This window comes from Salminus brasiliensis, chromosome 8 (genome assembly GCF_030463535.1).
Source record: "Salminus brasiliensis chromosome 8, fSalBra1.hap2, whole genome shotgun sequence".
Lineage (NCBI taxonomy): Eukaryota > Metazoa > Chordata > Actinopteri > Characiformes > Bryconidae > Salminus > Salminus brasiliensis.
In genome coordinates this window covers 18,811,418-18,832,315 of record NC_132885.1, presented here as the reverse complement: position 1 = coordinate 18,832,315, position 20,898 = coordinate 18,811,418, and the positions used below count along the sequence as shown (strand labels likewise).

Below are 20,898 nucleotides of genomic sequence, written 5' to 3'. Positions count from 1 at the left end.
AAAAAAAAAATGGTGCTTAGGTGCCCTATAAACCTCTGCACAGCACTACAGCTCAATTAAAAATGAAGAAAAAAGCTCCTGATATTAAATAGCATTCAACATATCATTGTTTACTAAGCATGTAATATTCAATACAATGCAAGGTGAAATGCAAACTACCACAAATGACAAATCATCATGTAATAATCATATATGAATAGTTCATATTTGCCCCTCATCCAAATAGAAAAGTCAAGCTTGACAGAATAATTCTTTAAAATCTGTTTATCTAATTTTCCATTTTTTTGTGCTCCCCCCTAGCTCTAGCAGTGCTCCCAACACTAGAAGGGTATGCCCTAAACGCGTCTCCTTCGCTACATGCAAAGCCAGGTACCGCCGCTTTTCAAATTGCTGCCAATGCCACATTGCCCGGCCGTGGACAAGCTTGTAAGCCAACAGCGCTTAAAAGTGGTGAGGAGAGAGTCACCATGTAGAGAGCACAGCCAATTGTGCCCTTTTAGACTGCAGCCGCTGATGGCAAAGCGACATGGCTCGGGATTTGAACTCGCAACCCCCGGGCCAACAGAGTTAAGTTACAGCTGTGGTTGGCAACAGCAATCACTGTAATAAGTTGATAGAATCGGTCATTCTGTCCGATTCTAAACATTCACTTACGCTTGTACACAGAATAATATTTACGGAGGTATTATTTTTTGTGAGCATTTAGGCCTTTGCAACATCTTCATCAATTCTTGACACTAAAGCAAGTCATAATAAAGAGTCATAATGGCAGGCTTAAACCTGTCTATACAGATTACAAATCATTGCGTAATCATACTTGAATATTTTAACCAAACAACAGTAATAACTCTCAGCAAAGCCAGGATATGGCACTGGATTAAGTACATTCACAAGTGCTTTCATAATCGCTGCAGTCATTATAAGCCTACTCTTCTTGCTTCACACAGCATTTATCAGTTATCTGATACCATCATGACTGTGTCTCCACTTTAAGGCTGACTGCTGGTCAAAGGTGAGTCAGTGTCCACTCACTTCCCTTCAGACACTTACACACAGAGTCTCAGCTTACACCTGAATGACTGACTTTCTGACTCTCTCTTTCTCTGGTTGCTGATTTTAAACTGTAGGAAAGTATGTGTGAAAGCTCTGTCTCACAGCAGAACATATATGGCTGGTCTAGCGAGAGGCAAAAACGTCAGAGCCTGAATAGCAGGAATATGCATACCCCACAAGGCTCCCCTGAGGCCAAACACCTCCTCACTACTGTGTTTGGAAGCTATGGCTTGTACACAGCGATGTTAGTCCATTCCACAGGCGATAAAGACCTCTATTACATGCCTATGAAATTTCCAATAACTGAGAAGTCTCAGTCATTACTCATCTACTTGTTTATCCTTGCCTAAATTACTGTAAACAGAGGTGTACGTTTGTAACCTCACAACAAACATCTGATTATTATTCAACATATCATTGAACCTCTTTGCTTGATTAGCTCGCAGGAACTGGGTCTCATTCACCAACATCTTTCTAAAATTTAAGAAGTAAGTCCATACAAACAAACAAGTCCATATAAAAAGTCTAGTTTTTAAACCTCAGAATTGTTCATAGCTATGCTCTATTGCTGCTTTGCTATCAGCAGCCACAGTCAGAGATAGGGCAATTGCCCTTCCTTTATCAGTAATGCGTTGATGGCACTTCCTCCCCACATCACTCCTGGTGTGATGTCAGGTCGGAGACTGGGAGCCGTGCTTTTCACTGAGCATGCTGGCTACCTATCGATGCTACATCAGCGGCAGTTCTAAAAGAGGTGGTGGCTGGCTTCACATGTATCTTCACCCTTGTAGTGTTGGGGGCAGTTCTAGCGATAGGGGAGTTCACATGACTAGAGATGGTAATTGGCCTTCCAAATTGGGTAATAAAAGGGGTAAAAAAAAAAAAAAGAAAGAAAAAAAAGAAAAAAGTTATTTAAAAAAAGCTATGCTCTCAAAATGATGTAGCGAATGTCAGAATCTTTGTGAAAGAAGTGGGTTACTTCTTATAAACATTTGGTGAATAAAGCTCACTGTAAATAAAATGTAATGCATATTTTACTGAAAATTAATATAAACAATTTACCACCATATTCCAACATTTGTTCAAGTAGTTGAGTTGTTCTTTTTACTAAATACTAAAAGGGTCAAACGGAACAGTTTTCTTCAAAAAAACTCCAACCATTGCATCAACTGCCTCAAAGAACAATATGAGTGTAGAAACAAAGGCAGACATTCCACAGGCCTGACATCAGTGTGCGTGTGGGGGTGTGCGCTCTAATAACGTGGCTTTAATTAGAGAGAGGAGTGAAGCTCTCTCCATAGATAGTGGAGAGAGAGGGGACTGATGGACCTCTATGAGCTCATTATGGAATCCTTCATGGAATCAGGTCGACTGGGCAGATTACGACCTCTTCCCAAAAAGGCCCATTACTACTAATTATAGAAGTATTGATTACATTTGTAATTATTTGGATGAATATTTGAATAATCAGACTCAAAATAACTAAACTGAACAATAACATCAAAGTATAGCTTTTAAAATATCCTGAAAAAATTGATAAAAGTAAAATTCTAAAAAGAGTCAATCAGGATCTTTTTCCTGATATAAGATACAGCCATCAACAGACCCATCAGTGCTAAATTATCAATTGAGTCACTCTGTCTCACAGTGGGACTATACAAGGTGAGGAAATGCTGAAAATAGACTAAACTATTGCTCCATACGTCAAGCCTGGACAGGCAGCCACATATTCTTCACCTGACAAACAGTGCTACAGTTAATCAAACAGTCTTATACTACAAATGAGATGGATGTCTTCTTAATTTTCTCCCCAATTTAGTCATTTCCAATCCCTACCGATGACTTGTCCTACAACACAATGCAATCAGTGCTGGGAGAGTGAAGGCAAGTACATGTTCTTCCAAAACACATGAAGCCAGCCAACTGTTACTTCTCGAACTGTGGCTGACACAACATCCCTGGACAGCTGAACATGCTTGAAGAAGAACTGACCGTCTCCTGATGAGGTGGTCAAAGCTGATGAGGGAGACAGCAATACCACTCCATAGGCCTTTCCTAGCCTTTTCAAATGCTTCATTTTGGTAAGCTGTGCCTTCTTTTAAATGAATCAGATGTTCGAATTTGCCTATGCTTATGGAATACAGCCAGAACACTGAACCTAATGTATGCAAGCTCATTCCCCACCATAGAAACTATCTTAAAGTGTGTGTGGGCGTCACTAAGAGCCACAGCATTGCTGGCGTTTCTCATTAGCTATCCACCATGCAGTGTTTGAACGCATGACGGCGGCCACATCAGCGAGTGTGGGGCTGATTCACTCTGTCTCGGGGCCATCTCATAAATCCACACCAGGCGGGTCCAGCCAGGGAGAATGGAGGGAGATTTACAGGCTCATTAATCCGAGAAGGCCCCAGACAGAGAGAAGAGAAGGGGAAAACTCCTCCGGTTGCTGGAATGCCCTGCTGCAGTCTCCAACAGTGGTGCCATTCACAAGAATGCCATAGTGGAACAGAGTGTGAAAATATGGGGAGTCGTGTAGTGGGTGAAAGTGAGCGAGACAGAGACAGAAAGTCGAGAGACGGGAAATAAAAACCGGACACGTGACATCAGTGGAGGGGGGCAGCGCGGGGAGATCAGTTTTAGAGCTGAGGAATGAAGCCATGGTGGCAGAGATCCCAGCCAGAGCCCGAGAGAGTCGCTCTCTCTTTGCTGGAGTCCACTGCAGGAATGTCTCCATCACTCTCTCCAGTAACTCCTTTAACAGAGAGATCTGAGGAGCACGGGCCAGAACGGCAACATGCAAGAGTTATTCCAATGCTGAGAGATTTCCAGAGCTGATAGAGGAACGATATCTGGAGAGAAGAACCCCAGCAGATGTTCACAGTGTGAGGAACACCTTTAATGTAATATCAGCAGTAAATGCCAGGGTGAAAATGAACACTGGTTGATAGCTTTGTTAACCTGCAATGCTAATAAAGATTCCTAAATTGTTCTTGGCTTCTAGGATCTAGGAAACATTTAATTGGCTATAGAACCTGTACAGTATGTTGAGGTGGTTTTAAAAGGGTCTTCATACACAAAATGGCCCATCCAGAAAAACTTGAGGTTCTTTAGATGTTAACAGTGAGCCAATTGTGGCTTTTCTAGTGTTTCTCTTTATTTTTAAGAGAGTATTTTCATTTTGCAGTGGTTCATAGTCAATATTACCATCAAACCAGCATGAATGGTCAGAACAGGCATTTCCCATAAGTATGCGCTGAGGCCATACACTGTGAGACCATGCCCCTTATGTACTGGTCTTTGTCTACCTCTTCATTCACTTCGAACTGATTGTAAAACATTGCAAACCCAGGCTCAGATTGACCCCTTGATTGTGTGTACGTTTCATCTACAGAAACTGACTGCAGTTCAACTGAACCACCAGCATGAAAACCCATACAGAATTGATAACTCTGTTATTCCACATCCTTTTTTGCAACATTTTGGAATCGGATGGCTTGGACCCCCCCACTGCCTACTTAACCACAATCACTCAGCCAACATCTGACAGACAGCAGTGAGCTCAAACACACAGCGACACTGAAGCCCAGCAAAACAGGCCGAAGCCAAGAGCAAACGCTGTGAGGCAGAGGCCCATCTTCGGAGTGTGTTGAGGTCAACACCGTTTCTCTAATCCAGGATGTCCAGCTCCTCCAATCCCACTGTGGGCCACTCAAACGGTGTAGCTGAGCACACCCACAGAGTTCAGTCCAGCTGGCCCAACATAGCCAGCACTGTGTGTGAGCGTGTGTGTGTAGACGGGGGAGGGAAGGATTAGGCACAGTGTGGGGGGCTTTGTGGAAGTTCCTTAGACCCTGGAAGTTTCAACCTACATTGCTTAAGCTGTTGCATCTGTGGCGCATAGTCAATTATTTGCATTTATATGTATGGCATTTAGCAGCTGAGCTTCACCAGAAGTGCATGGCTGCCCTCTCAGTGTGAATACACTGGCAAACAGTAAGAAACAGTACCCAGCTAGATACATACACAACACTATACCTGAATAAAAGAGACAGCAATGTATGCATGTAAGTGCAAGATCAGTGGTCAATGAGGTGCTCTGGAAAGAGATGGGCCTTGTAGTCAGCGTATGAAGACAGCAAGCAAATGTTCGGACACCCAGGGGAAATTCTTGCCTTGGCATCTTGGTCTAGATGCTTGGCTTAAAGGGAGGCGGGTCAAGTCAAGTCATTCTTGGATCTTGGTTTGAGGTTTGACCACTGCCATCAGGTAAGGAGTGGTTGCTTCTTGTGTGGCACTGTTGGCCAGCATCAGAGTTTTGAAGCCAGTGATGAGAATGCAGTAAAAGAGCTGGACATTCTGAATGCTGGAGAAGCAGCGCTGACCTTAACACACATGGTTGAAGGAAAATTAATGATGCACGCTCTGGATCAACTTCAGATTGCAAGGGTCTGATGGCATGCCTAGGAAAACCAGCCAGAAGGGGGTAGGAAGCAGTCACCCCTTGAGGTGACAAGGGACTAAATGACCCCCTGGGTGGTTCTAACTCTCCAGCTTGCGGTGTGAGTCGAGAATGATGACAACTATGGCAAGGCTATGTGTTTCTGCAGCTGGAGTGACCAGGGAGTTCTGGAAAGAGATGGTAACACAGTGAGGACCTGATCATCACAGACAATGACGCCTCTGTATTTATACATGTGTTGTCTGTATAAATACAGACAACACATTGACTTGCATCACACTTATAACACAGGGCAACGGGCAGATCCTAAAGTATGAATCTTCTAAATCTTCTAAGTCCATATAATAAAAATGCCACAGAAAAATTAGGTTTAAAAGAAGCCAGTGGTGTTCCTTTAGCATATCCTCAGTTTAGAGGCATGAAGATCCAGTCTCAGGCCTCCTGATGAACCCTGATCTCAAAAAAAGGGAATGTGACAGGGCTGTCAAATTTAGCAGTTTTCTCCGTCGCGCTGTCTTACACAACCTGTGTGAACACACACAAAACATACCATACATCTGCGCTACCTACACAACATAACCTTGCTATTATGCCAAGAGAACAGTGCTCAAAGATGTTTGCTCAACAGCAGTGAGGGCAGTGAGATCTGGGCAAATATTTAATGGAAGAAGGAAAAAAAAGGTGAGTTGAGCTGCTGTCTGCTTGCAAAATGCTATCAAAGGAGACCCCTGTGCTTGGGCTCCTGAGATGATGTGAGAGAACGTGAAGCTCAAGAGCAAGGGTGTGTATAACAACCTAGACGAACTCAGCCCTCAGACAATGAAATTCATATCTGTTGGCAGGTATGTGCCCCGGTACATGGCACTCGATTGACTGTAAGAGTGCTCTACACTTGATGCTGCCCCTTCTAAGCATCAGATGAATGTAATCTTCAGTAATGCTCCTCTGGTCCTCGCTGGCATTAAGACTTTCAGATGAGATACATTTCACTCTGTAAACAGGCTGCAGTTAATTGACCAGGGCGCTCCACTGTATGTCCTTGACTTTGCTCTTCTAATACATGGAACAACCCAATTACAACAGACCAGCCATTATCTCAGAATCACACAGGCCAGCACTGGAGCACTGCCATGAAAAGCCACATATCTGGCAGCTTCAGGAGGGAATGCAGTAGGGACGTTTTAGCCATGAAACCATCCTGACAAGCCTTTTCTCACATAGCAAAGCAATGTGTGCTAATGTTACATAAAGACAATGAATAAATGAGGGAATTATAAACTAGTGCAGAGAATAATACCTTTAAAAGTTTCAATTAGTTCAAACAATATGGATACTCTGTCTGGAAGTGGTTAAGAGCTGCTGGAGAAGAAAGGGCTAAACAGCATTAAATGCAAATGTGAAAAGATCACAGCAAACAAGACATTTAAATCCTGTGCTTTAAATCAGCGGCCATCAGTTCTGGTTCTGGAGGCTCAGAGTCCAGCACGGTTCAGTGACTTCTCAGCTCAAACATAACTAATTCAACTCATCTGTTACCAGGATTTGGTGTGTCTAAGCATGAAAATCACCAGACAGATTTAAACCAGCCCTGATCAAAAAAGACATCAAACTAAAGAAATAAAGAAAGAGCAGATGTATATTTGCATTTTAAATATACTGTTGTGGTCACAGATTGCCAGTATTGCAACTTTACAGGGAAAAAAACTTTTAATGGAAGATTCTGGGCTATTTTTCACTATTTCCCTATTTTTCCATTCATCATGAACTTGTGAATCACGGCTTCTAAGTTCAGCCATGCCACTCCACTGCTGCATTCTCTTCACTGGCTTCCTGTAGCTGCCGACCGCATCAGATTCAAAACCCTGACTCTGGCCTGCAAAGCCAAGAAAGGACCAGCCCCTCCATACATGATGGCAATGGTCAAAAGCCGATCCGCACCAAGAGCCCTTCAAGTTTCAAGGTCGGCTCGGCTTGACCCGCCATCCCTTTAGATCCACGAAAAACAAGCGTCCAGGCTTTTTTCTGTCCTGGCACCAAAGTGGTGGAACGAACTTCTCCTGGGTGTCCAAACAGCAGAGTCGCTCGCTGTCTTCAAACACTGACTGAAAAATCCTTGGGCGAATAGTAGAGTATTATGGTCTCCATACTGACTTGTGTTTAGTAGTATCTAATCTTAGAGGTATCTTTGAATTTGAACAAACTAGCTAAGCTTTTATTCTTGAGTAAATAGCAAAGCATTTTTATAAGTCACTCTGGATAAATGCTAAATGCCGTAAATGTAAATATAAGGAACAACTGCCAGTTTTATAATATATCAAAAATTTAAAAATTGCAAAAATAGAGGGGAAAATGGGGAAAATTTTTATTTTTTGCATGACAACTATTTATTTATAACTATATATATAAAAACTGACTGCTGTAGAGGAAAACAAAACACACTGTTCTAGTAATTACAGTCTTCCAAAAAACACATTTTTAAAGCAAGACTGCCACCACATGGCATACTGATGTACTGCAGTGGCGTGAATGAGGAGTACAAATGTGCTTCAGCATTATAGTTTTTAGTTTAGTGATGAAAGCAAATTCTCATCTCATAAGTAACCATGTGAAAACATTATTGATGACATTTTGGCACACACACAGACAGATATTAGATATATTTTGAATATGAGATGTATCAATAACTGCACATTGGCATGCACCCCTCATCATAAGGTTAAAGGTTAAACATGTCCTTAATATTTCAAGTAAGATTCCTTTTTACTTCTTAGTTTCAAATAACAAAAAAGGTAAAGGACCCAAAGCAAAAGTTTGAGCACCCTGCATAGTCAGTACGAAGTAACACCCACTCTGGCAGGTATTACAGCCTGGGGGATTTTCACTCATTCTTCCTTGCAAAAGGCTTCTAGTTCTGTAAGATGCTTGGGTCGTCTTGTTTTTTTGTTTTTTTTTGGTACGTCCATATATTTTTGATTATGTTTAGGTCCATTTTGCATGGTGCTCCCTTTCCTTTTTTTAACTCTAAAATGATTGTTTAAAAATCTAAAAGAATGTGTCATCTTTAACTTAATACCTTTTGGAGATCAATTCATCTTCTACTCACATAAGTATGAGTATGAGAAATTAGTAAGAGAAAACAATTTTGAACAGAGGTGCCCAAACTTATGCATGCCACTGTATCTATGAAAGCATTTATATGTAAAGAAAATCATTCAACTTCATAACTGATCTTCTTACCTGCACAGGTCGACCGTCCTCAGAGCCGATCATGTTCCTCCATTCCAGCAGAGAGCGCTGCAATGTATCTGATCCTGTCTCCCACAGTCTCACATAGCCACCCATGTCTACAGTCACTACCCCACCTGTGCTCAGGGGTGCTAACAGCACATCAGTGTCTGACACCTTAGAGATCCATGCAGTGTAGGGAGAGTTAGATGAAGCCCTAAAAATGTGAAGATATTAAGAAAATTCCATTCATTGTCAGACAATTTTCTGCACAGCAAGGGAATCTTAAAATTCTAATTTGCAGTTTTATCAGGCCATTTTAGGGTCAATTCTACAACTAATAATATTTAAAATGTTAAATACTTAAAATGTCTTACGCTCTTAATCCATCTTTTCAGATGAACAGATGGTGGAGCTGCAGCCTTATGAGCTGTAGTCTAAGGAACTCCCCCACACACACACGGGGAGAAAAAAACAACAAAAAAAAAACACTGGCGTTTACCTCGGTACTGGAATATACTTGAGCTTTTTGGAGTTCAGGTCAGCCACTTCCAGGTAGGCAGCAGTCATAGGTGGAGTGACATCTGTGAAGCAATATCAGCTAATATGAAAGTTTCTAGTAAGTATACACAGCCAATACATGCTGATCTACTGACATTGTATTCTCTTACCTTTTGGGTAAATTTCAGCTAGAGGAACTTGTGTCGGGGGTAGTGCTCGTATCACCTGATTGGCTTCTACCAGAGTGACACAGTTGACCCTCTTTGCAGGCCCTGTTCGACGGCTTGACCCAAAAAACATGTCAGGACCTCTGCCCTCTGTAAGAGGTGAAGTCCTCTTAAAGCTGTAAACCTCATTTGGAGACTTAAAGAAAAGAATGAACAATAACATAAATCAGAAATGTGTGTGTGAATTGGTAAAGGCCTGTGTCATGAGCTGAACTCTTCAGGGCCGAGTTCCCCAAGTTTCTCACTTGACCATTTACATGTCTGTGCTAAGGTGTTTTTGGGACATCTAGTCCTAAACTAGTTATGTATGGCAATGGTGTGGTTACTAATATATGGATATATCTAATCAGTCATTCTAATCAGTCTTTTACTTTAGGACATCAGGTGAGATGCTGGTGGAACTGAACAAATCCATACAGTGGCTGGACTTCACAGAGAAAATCACCAATCAAACCTGTGTTCTTCTGACTGTATTATTCTATACATATGACATATAACATGTAACTAATAATATACATATAATTACTGACAACAAGTAATTCTGAAAATGTTTTATGCTTATTTGCATTTATTACATTCATTTGTATATTTAATTTTTTTACTTTTTTTTTTTACTTTTTATTGAAGGATGTTTTGTCGAGTTTTATAATTTATGAATTGTTAAGATTCATTTGTGTTCATGGTTGACAGCCTCTTTTCACAAATCACTTTTGTTTAGATGCAGATGTGTTTATGTATTTAAATTGGAAAGCTCATCTGGTTCATATAACATATTAATAATAACAAGAAGCCTGAGAATAATACAAATATTTGTATTATTCATATAGTGACAAATACAATCATGAATCACAGAAAAACAATAACATGGAAGTAACTGAACTTTTCTGGGACTGCTACAACTAGCCTAGCACTTACTGTAATGTTTGCACACGCTTACGGATTGCATATTGGGCTGGAAACAAGATTTATGCTTTCATTTGTAGCAGATGTGCAGATGCATTGTATAAAAATGCTATTAATATATATGAATATTATTCATTTATGAATCATGCTCACATACTTAAAATAGGTTGGTAAAAAAACAGTGTTGTGCCCCACCCTCCTTTACTGTATGTTGTTGACATAGTTATAAACAATCAGTAGTAGTACAACGGCAGATACCCTATATTTATTTACATTTTTTGGCATAATGATAATGTCAACATGAATGGACCAACAGAAATGCTCCAAAATTACTTGAGACATCTCTACACATTGACAATTGTTTTGTTCTCCTGTCAAGTTGCCAATTAGGCTCTAATTGATGTAAATTACAAAATATATATTAAACATTTTGCTCATTAAGATAATGACAGGTAATGTTTATACCATCCCCTCCCTAGTTGCAAATTTAGGACTACTGGGGGAACATGTCCACAGGGACAAAGATCAGTGATTGGCATGTTTTGACAGTTACTTACCAAGAGGTCTGGGAAGCCCACTATGACATTGGCGTAGGTGCTGGTGTCACAGACGAGGCGGTTAGGCGAGACAACCTTCTGTCCCAGAGCTCTGCTTAGGTTCTCATTGGGCAGCTGCTCTCTGGACACGTCCTGAGGGGCAGCAGGCTCCATCCCTTAGACACAACAAAGAATCTCAAGTAAATCATCAACACTGAGCATTAGCCGCCACAGGCGTGCCCATAACTCTGCTGCCTGACGTAAAGGCCTCCAGAGAGTTTGAAGTATTCCTCTGTTCTGCAGCTGTTGACTGATGACATCTAACCACTTTCCTCTTAATGGGCTGTAATTTGGCCGCTTTTCATGACAGCCTGTCAGACTCTAGATTAAGACCTGTCTGGTGATGACTGAAGAAAAGTTTGATGTCATCAAGAATGTGCTCGTTTTTCAAAGCAAAGGTCAAGCCCTGTGCTGCTCTGAGGGTCTGTGCACTGCACTAAGCAAAGACATTAGTCTTTCTCTATGACACCGACATTCGTCATCATAACTGCTACTGCACTGTAATTAGGCATGTGAGGCAATGATACTTATTAAGCCATATAAAGTGATGCACAGGACTGTAGAGCGAGCTGCAGTCTTTCAGCCAAGGGCCGACTGACAAGTAGCTGTTCACCAGAGGACACAACTATCGAGATATTCATCTTCTACAAACAACATTCCAGGAGGAGATAAACAACAGGCCAGCAATTTATTTCACCTGCTATTTCAGACCTTAAAAATAAACAGAGGTTATTTTCCATTAAATGGGGCATAAAGCCTTCAAATCACTGCCATCATTCTTCAGGCCACAAAGTTAATGCCTTGCTGAGACCAATCCTATAATAGGACCAATCCTATCATAATAAGGCAATGGATGAGCGTCACACTACACAGAAACAGACAGATTGCTGTATAAAATCATTCATTAAGTGAGAAGAATGAAGACAGATGTGTGTAAGCATGAGTCTAAAAGACTTGAAGTGTCCCTGTACTTTAGCCAAACATGCACACAAGCAAACAATTCACACATTTCAACCCTAGTCACAATGATTGCATCTAATTTAGTAGCCAAGCCAATTAAGGATATTCCTGCAGAGTCCTGGCTGACTCCTGAGATGTAAGCAGATGTGGAGTAGACGTCATTGCCGGATGAAAAGAGATGGGCCTAGATGGTTGGTTGTGTTTACAAGTGTAAATGACCTAGTGTGGCTTTGAGAGTGGCCTTGAATTAGAGGACATGTGAATTCCCCAAACTGATTGTGCCACCTTTAGCATCGACCAAACACTTAATATGACTGGAAAACACATCAAACATGTCTTTCATAGCGCTGTGGAGGAATTATGCCTCACACTTCTTTGCAGAAGGGCTGTAATTCAGCATCAATTTAGAGCTTTCTACAAACTGTCTGTTTAAAGTCCTGACATCTCACAGAGGTCTAGTTAGGAATTTGACCAGGTCACTTAACTGTGTTGTTTTTTAATCACAGGTGGACTTGCCTGACTGTTGTCTTGCTGCATAGCCCAACTAAATTTGAGCTTTGGATCAAGAACCAATTACTGGACATCTCCTGAAGAATTCATGTTTCCATCAGCATCCCCACACTATTACACTACCAACAACATGTTTGACTGTTGGTATGCCGCTGTTATTGAGCCTTTACAATGATTTAGGATGGACAGGCCCAGGCCACACAGATGACTTTTATCAGGTTTTTTTTTAGTTTTTTGGGTTTTTTTTTTCTAACTGTGCATTAAAATTAGCTGATTTGTTTAATGTTTAATTAGTTACAGATGCTGTGTTTACTACTTCTCAGTTCACTAGTTCACTATTGTTTTTTTTGTCAGTTTTTATTCTTGTTGTTCTGTGCTATCTAGTGTCGACCAGAGGAGGATGGGTTCCAGTCTTGAGTTGAGGTGACACAACGATACAAAACATGTATCGCATTGTACAGACATCAGTTTTTGATGAGGTTTTGAAAAGCAAACCTCTTCACGGGTTCCCTTTGGTTAAAATCTTGTAATTTGTGACCCATGTCATTGATCAGTGATTTAGTGTGCAAACCACGATGACTAAAAGATTCCTAATTCCAAGACAACAGGTTGTGTAGTGCGAAGAGTACAGCAATCTGACAACTCATGTAGTGTGTACATCGTTAAATCCAGATAATTACATCAACAGTATATTAGTAAGGTCTCTATGACACTTATCTGAAACAGTGCCTCTAAAATAAATCAATAACAACTCCTGCCATAACTGTCAAATAAATGGAATTTGTCATAATATTCCTCTGACACATTCAGTCACCTTAAACATACTGCATTTGTTTAACAAGCTCTAAAATTGTATTCATAAATCTTGGCTATTATTAATAATATTTACTTCCTGGCAGAAAGCTTGACACCACTGCCAGCAGAAAAGCTGTAGAACACTCATCCTCCCCTGTCTCTTTGCTAGAACATTGCGAACACACTCTAACTGCTCTGAGCCTCAAACACTCTGAACATCTGAACAAGTACCCTGACAGTGCTAGTGGCCTAAGGAGCTGACACACGAGTTTCACTAATATGATGCATTTCCAGAGAGCTGCTCTACCTGAACTGGTGCCAAAGCCAGTGCTGACCCCCTCTTCACTGATGGCGTGCAGCTGACACACACCTGACTCCTCTGCACCCATTTGCATGGGCTTGGTCAACAGGAACTTCCTGCACATATAGAAGGATAAACACATTTGCTGCGAGAGTAAATGAATGGCATTAACTGAGTGAACGCAAACACTCAATGCTACACTTTACTTGCATGCTATTGTCATGCAGAGGGATGGAGAGGAAGCACCTGTCAGTTTTGCTTTCAATAAGCAGCCAGCGGTCCTCGGCCACCAGGAACACAGACTTAAGGTTGATAGGGAGAGAAATGGTGTGGACTTGACCCTCTAGCACATCCAGAACGTCCAGCTGATTCCTGTCAATGCAAGGTAGAGAATATGTCACTAAGCCAGGCCCACAGCAGTGGATGTGAAACAGAGGGGTGGAGCAAAGAGCTTACCCATCAGCCTTGTAGAAGAGAAGCCAGTTCTTGTGTGCAAACTCCCGGCACATCTTGTATCCTGTCTGTAGAAGTTAACCAAAATGTTTTAGGCATCAACAGTATGATTATTATGAATAACGTCATGCTTTTCTCAATAACATACTTTCTTGCTAATCCTTCCTCATCCATCGCAAGCAATGACTAATCCCGCACTAATCACCAAAACCATTACACTTTTCCCAATCCTAAACTCTGCCAACCGGCCATGACCTGGCATGGTGTTGCAGCCTCTCACCTGACTGTCCTTGCTGTTCCACCAGTTGGAGCCTTTGCGCACAGGTTCATCCTCTTTACCAGGAGATAGGACCAGTCTTCTTACTGCTCCTGTTACCAGGTCCAAGTGCAGTACTGTATTACTCTACAGAAAAGGTACAGCAAATGTATGTAAAACAATGTCTGTCTGTCAGAGGTGTAACTGCAAAAACATTTGATCACACTACATCACTATAATTATAGACAATGGGGCCTAGGGGCATTCCAAAAACTTTAGAGCAGGTAGTACATGGTGATTTTGAGGTCTATTTAGAATAGTTATCCTTTTGTAGAAGCTATCCTCTTTTCAGTTTTCATGACATGCAGTTGCTAGTAATGCACTCATTACTTGGTCCAAGTTTAGCACAGAAGTGTAACAAGCATTCAAGAGATGAATGACCATCAAGAAGCATGACCAGTGGGCTATACAGTTATAGGTCAGTGTACAAGAAGTATAGTATTTTGGGGCTCTGAAAAACAATGGTGAGAGTAGCACCGGAGGCTGGAAGGGGAACATGAGGATAACAGGGCCAGAGAAGGTTAGAACGGCACACTCCAGATTTATGAGAGAAAATTGAGTAAGTAGGTCTTATCGCTCTAACGAGCTTCATATCTAACTACAGAGCAGAAGCACAGGCCTGTGGTATTCTTACAGGCAGCCAGGCCTTTGTAACTTTTAACTTCTTGCAGATGAAACTTGCGATCTGGACGCTGTTGCTGGTCGAGATGAAGATACGGCACAACCGCTTGGCTAGGCCAACCTTCATTCATGACGCATCTGCTTAATCTTCAATTTACTTTTATGGGAAAGGCAAGTGAGGCAGCTTAGGCCTTGCCTCCCTGCATTCGGGCCCTAATGGGTTCCTTATGGCCTGCTTGACATACAGTGCACACTGTCTGAGCTAAGAATAGCAGGCTTGCGTCAGGGCTAGATAAATGGCGGATTTGGCAAAGGAGAGCTGTCAGAACTACAGGCCGAACTGTTCCATTCAGGCTTTGTTTTTGCTCCGCTGGGAGAGCCACAACCCCTGGATGACCCCCTCGTGATGTCTGGAATCCCATATTTTTGGGCAAAAGTTATAAGTAGCCCATCTCTCTCTCTCTTCTCTCTCTCTCTTCTGCAGACATACTTTTTTTTGCAAATATGTATTTTTAGAGGTCCCCCTTTCCCTATGTTAATACGCAGCAGCTGCGAATGAGAATGTAAATCAGATTTTATTTGTTTCCTTTGTGCTCTTCAGCTCTGGGGTATTATTAGGCATGTAAAAGTGCAGTGAGGCTCTATTGAACACCTGCAAGGGATATGAGATCATTTTACAAAAGGAGTAAACAAAAAGAAAATGACAATGACTCAATTCAACTAGTCAAATAGTAAAGCATTGGTACAATGTCTAGTCATTTATCTAGTCTAATCATCTAGTCATCAAATATTAATTAATACTACCTTATACACTGTATGGAGAAAAGTATTGGGACACTTGCACGTTTATTGTTTCTTCTAAAATCAAGCCTATTAAAAAGAGTTTATCCTGTTCTCATTGAAGTAACTGTCTCTACTGTCCAGGGAAGGCTTTCTACTAGATTTTGGAGCTGTGAGGATTTGCATCCAGCGACGAGAGTGTTAGTGAGGTTAGGATGTTGGATGATCACCACCTCACCTCATGCCAAAAGTACTGGATGGAGCACCATCATTCCAGAGGGCTCAGTTCCACTACTGCACAGCTCAATGCTGGGGGTGGGGCTTTATTCCCCTCTAGTACACGCCTGGTTTTAGACACGGTGCCAACAGGTTCATGTACTCTACAGGGACTAGACAAGCTCTGTGTACGTATGCATTTGTACATCTGTGTCAGCAATGGGTGAAACTGTAGCTGAATGGTCTCCACAAATATATGGGCATATAGTGTATAGCTAAACAGACCATTATAGGACCAATAAAACTGGGTTTTGGTTTATAACATAACACAAGGATTGACACAACCTCTACAGTTCTGTTTAACTCTCCTTCAAATTTAAAGAAGTCCTGATGAAGGAACACATACACTGATCATCTGCTGGCCTCACACAGAGGTAACAGCAGAGGCATAATAACAGGCACATTCATTCTGCAGGAGAAGAGCTATAAATGGGGCAGTGTTGCCAGCTGGTGGAATTATTTCTGTAATGTTTACGTTATATGTGTATATGTGTTCTGTGGAAGGACCCATGCACACAGACCTGTTCCTCATGAAGAACCACCTGGCCCTGGAGCGGGCTGCCCAGTGCAGCCACAGTGATGAATGGCTGCCACACTCCACTGATGGTGCGAGGGAAGACATCATACAGCTCAATGCAGTGCACCGTGTCTGTTTTCTCGCGCATGGAATACAGCGTCACTGGGTTACAGGTGGCCACGTAAATCAGATCTGCAACCCAAAACAAGAGGTTAACAGCCTGGACATTCTGGTCCATTAAGATAGAACTGCATGCCACCCCCCTGCTCTATAGAGTTCACTGCATGGATGGGTTAAAGGCGATTTTTACTTTTTTTACTAATGTAATCTAACAGCTGTTCTTGACATTGTCAAAATTTCATGATGAATTAACCAATAGAAATACTCCTTCACATTGTCTTCCATTAAAACTTGGAAAGGTGCCAAGCTTTTTGTGTGACAATGAAAACAATAATCATAATCAAATTTAATTATTGTAAAATTTACACCACTAGCAGGCAAAGACATTTAAAGACGTTTAAAACATTGTTTTAAGATTAACTGTTTTAAATTATTTTGGCCAACAAATCAATTTTCAATTGAATTGAATTCAATCAAAAATTGTTCCACTGAATTCACTTTTTTTGTTTGTTTGTATTTTAAAATGTCTCTTTCACCTACCGCCAGCAGTGGTGATGTCACAGATGATGTTGACCTCGTTCATGGGGATTTGCCAGTGGGCGTGCTCCTCCGTGAAGCTCATAGCTCTGGCCTCGTGTCTCTCCAGTGGGAAACCCTGCACTCGTAAAAACACCGGGCCCTGGAGAGCACGGAGCATCACTGTCACATTAACTCAGTTCTCAACCTTGCTCCTGGATTGCCCCTGCTCTGAGTGTTTTCCTGCTCTGACAGATCCACTCAGCCTAACTCAGACAGGCTTTGTTCCTCAGCTGATGGCTTGGAACAAGTGTGTTAAAGCAGGAAAAACACCAAAATGTGTATTGCAGGGATATTCCAGGTCCAGAGCTGGGAGCTAGAGCACTACATGATAACTGGACTGCATAGCTGGGTGTATGTGTATATGTGAGAGATACCTTGATATCTATACGATGTGACTCAGTAGGACATAGCAGCTTTCGGCGTACATTGCCACCCTGGTTGATGGTCCAATAGCCAGACATTTTACAATCAGGCATTGGCAACCTTGAAGAGGAAGAATATGACTTCAGCAGACAGTTGGAAGCTCAGCAGTTGAAAGCTGTTTATTCTTTAGAGGCATATTTGCAGGCTAGCTGTCCCATGAACTCCTGTTTAAACAAGAGTGTCCCCACCTTTTTCCCAACCCCATAGTTAACTAAAGCATGCTTCAGTCACTACTGCTGCTATCCAGCGACTAGCAGAGGATGGGTGTAAATAAAACAGTCCGTTAATGAAAGGGGTGCAGAAGTACCCAATAGCACAATGGCTTCAGTTTAATGAGGTGTTTTTCATTTCCTATCCTCCGTGCAAGGAGACAGCACTCAACAAGCTGTTTCTGGGCTCCCGCTCGGCTGATTCTGTCTGCACATCTGTTCACATGCTACTCGCTTTTCCCCAGAAAGCATTACACTGCCATGCTTGAGTTCATGCAGATGGGATGGAATGCCATTCCCATCAGACCCAAATAATGAAGGTCATAAATTATAATACTAAACTTGATCATTTGTTGAAGAACATCTTTTAACCATTTATCTTCCACCAAAGACAAAAAACGATTTCACCTTTAAGAAAGAAAATACTTGTTTCTTCACTATTTTGGTAAAGATGTCTAAGGAATTATTTGAGTTTGCTAAATTCCCAAATTAAAAAAATCAAAATAAGACAAGAATGAGACAGAAGAAACAAATATTCTCCTTTATTAAAAGCAAAATATGTACACTAAGAAGCAAGTCATGACTGAAATGATCTCAGTTTTGAGGGGGAAATGCATTATTAGTCATGTCAATGGTGAGGTAATTCATTTCATAGATATTGTTATTCAGAGGTACAGAAAATGCAGATGATTGACAGAACGTTTATATTTGCGGTTGCTAATATTTTGTCATGAATGTGTCAAACATAAGGTCAAAAGTCCATTTTAAAACGTATTAACTCACTTATGAGCCTTTCAAGTAGCTTATGATCAAGATCAGATAACACATTATACAATATATGGACAAAAGTATTGGGACACCTGCTCATCCATCACTTCTTCCGATAACAAGGGTATTTAAGGAGGAGTTTATCCTGCTTTTGTCGATGTAACTATCTCTACTGTCCAGGGAAGTTTTTCTAATAGACTTTAAAGCACTGCTGTGGGGGTTTGATTGCACCCAGCGAAAAGCGTTTTAGTGAGGTCAGAATGTTGGATGATCACCACCCACCTTGCCTCTGCCCTGGGGGGATTTATACCCATCCAGCCCACGTCTGCCATTCGGCATGGTGCCAATAGATTAATGTTAATCTGCTCCAGAGAGTCCTATTCAATTGGCAGTTCTTCTCTACTGTGAATTTCCACATCTATGTCAGCAATGGGTACAACTTAGTACAAGGTACAAGTAGTTGAATGCATTCATTATAAAGGCGTGTCCACAAACATTTGGACATATAGTGTATTTCAGTACTTCTTTTGTGTACCAGACAGCAGTAAGCTGAACTGTTTTTCAAGTATGAGTGTCGGGCACTGAAGAGCACATGATAGCTCCTAAGTAGAGTTATCAACTGCAGAACACAAGTTGCTAATGGAAGGTAGTGTGCTGCACATGGCTGTGGCTTTCAGTGAGGACCTGTTCACAGCAAATTAAGGAGAAGCGGAGGCTCTTACTCCTTGGCCAGGTGAACGCTGGTGGGTTTTGCTCCGATGGGAATGCCATGCTTGTGCAGAGCTGCAATAAGAACCTCCCTCGTGTCCTTGTTGTAAGAGTCAAAGTCAAACACGTTCCTCACCACATTAGCCAGGCCCTCTTCTGGAAATTTCTACAAAGAAACACAAGAAGAGCACAGTTAACACATTCAAAATGTGTCAAATTTATTATTAAACACTTTCTCTGACACATTATTTTTTCTTTTCAACTTGGTTAAAGAAAAAGCCCAACCTTAAAGCTCTCAGACACCAGTGTTTGCATAATCATATATAATCAGAGACTGACTTAAGACAATATAAAGGGAATTTAAACATTCTCAGGAGTTGTGTGTCGGGTCCAGGAGCCTAATGAGGGAACCCCCGGTGAGACAGAGCTGAGGAAGAGGAGCTGCTGCTGTCAATACTGCCTCTGTTCACTCAAAAGCTGATTTATGTCCCTCTCTGTTACCATGGTGACAGACTCAACTTGTTCACACACAAACTATTATCAATTCTCGCCTAGAAAATAATTGCCCAAATACATCATTAAACTTAAAATAGGCCACACACTATAGGCAGGCATGTAACGCCGTGCTGGACGCTGATAAATGTTTTGGCTCATCCCCAAAAGGTCATCCTCAACACCCACGATCAATCGATCTCCACTGAATACGTGACACACGACTTAAGCATGTAATCAACATGTTTGCAGGGAATCTATAGGAGAGATTACTGCAACTCAGGCAAAGAAAATCTATACACTTTCAATTGGCAGAACCCATGCAGCCGAATCACTAATTCCAATCTCAGTAAAGAAGGCTAGATGTGCTACTAGAGATTTAACTGGCTCAGTGATAGGAGATGGAAAACTGTTGGACATTTTTTACAAGGCACTGCAGGAGGTTTTCTGCGTTCCTTTGCTTGCAGTTACCAGCTAGTATGCACTGCACCAGATCGATAAGTGGCGAGACTCTTTTTCAGGGTCTTACACTTATTGATCTTGGGTTAAGTGACCTGTGCTGAGCTATCATAAGGCTCTGAGAAGAAGCAGCAACATGGTGAGAAACCATCATAGCTGCTCAAATCTAGAGTGCAACAGATTTCAGCAGATAAACACACAGTCTCGGTCCTCAAACACAATATGATTCATATGGAAAGTTAAGTCTTAATGCATACCACTCAAGTAAGGTGTGAGGAGATGATGATAAGCTCTGTATGCATAAGTGAATGGCATTAGATCGGTCAAAACACTTCACTTCAGATCCCCTCTGCATGTTGGACAAATCTCAACATATCTTGTGCCTATGGTTTGTTACTTCTTAAAGGAAAACATTCATACTCTATTCTACACCCTATAGACAAAAACACCTGCTCATTAAGTGTTTCTTCTGAAATCAATGGTTTATCTTGTTTTTTTGGTTAACTGTAGCTACAGTCCAGGGAAGCCAGATTTTCGGACAGATTTTGGAGCATTGGAATCGCTTGCATTCAGCGACAAGAGCATTAGTGAGGACAGGATGTTCAATGATCGCCATCCCACCCTGATATCTTCCAGTCAATCAT

The 20,898-nt window shown here is 41.5% G+C and overlaps 1 protein-coding gene across 2 annotated transcripts in view; it reads right to left on the bottom strand.

The window, feature by feature from the left end:
• vwa8 (von Willebrand factor A domain containing 8) overlaps positions 1–20,898 on the bottom strand; it is an 82,202-nt gene that overhangs the window by 28,740 nt on the left and 32,564 nt on the right. For both annotated transcript variants that reach the window (XM_072685966.1, XM_072685967.1), the window contains exons 26-37: positions 19,318–19,469; positions 17,570–17,678; positions 17,157–17,295; positions 16,501–16,688; positions 14,267–14,389; positions 13,990–14,054; positions 13,780–13,905; positions 13,540–13,649; positions 10,929–11,083; positions 9,412–9,604; positions 9,243–9,324; positions 8,753–8,957 (exon numbers count right to left, since the gene is read on the bottom strand). In XM_072685966.1, coding sequence (XP_072542067.1) covers positions 8,753–8,957; positions 9,243–9,324; positions 9,412–9,604; positions 10,929–11,083; positions 13,540–13,649; positions 13,780–13,905; positions 13,990–14,054; positions 14,267–14,389; positions 16,501–16,688; positions 17,157–17,295; positions 17,570–17,678; positions 19,318–19,469 — 1,647 coding nt within the window. The remainder of the gene's footprint in view (positions 1–8,752; positions 8,958–9,242; positions 9,325–9,411; positions 9,605–10,928; positions 11,084–13,539; positions 13,650–13,779; positions 13,906–13,989; positions 14,055–14,266; positions 14,390–16,500; positions 16,689–17,156; positions 17,296–17,569; positions 17,679–19,317; positions 19,470–20,898) is intronic.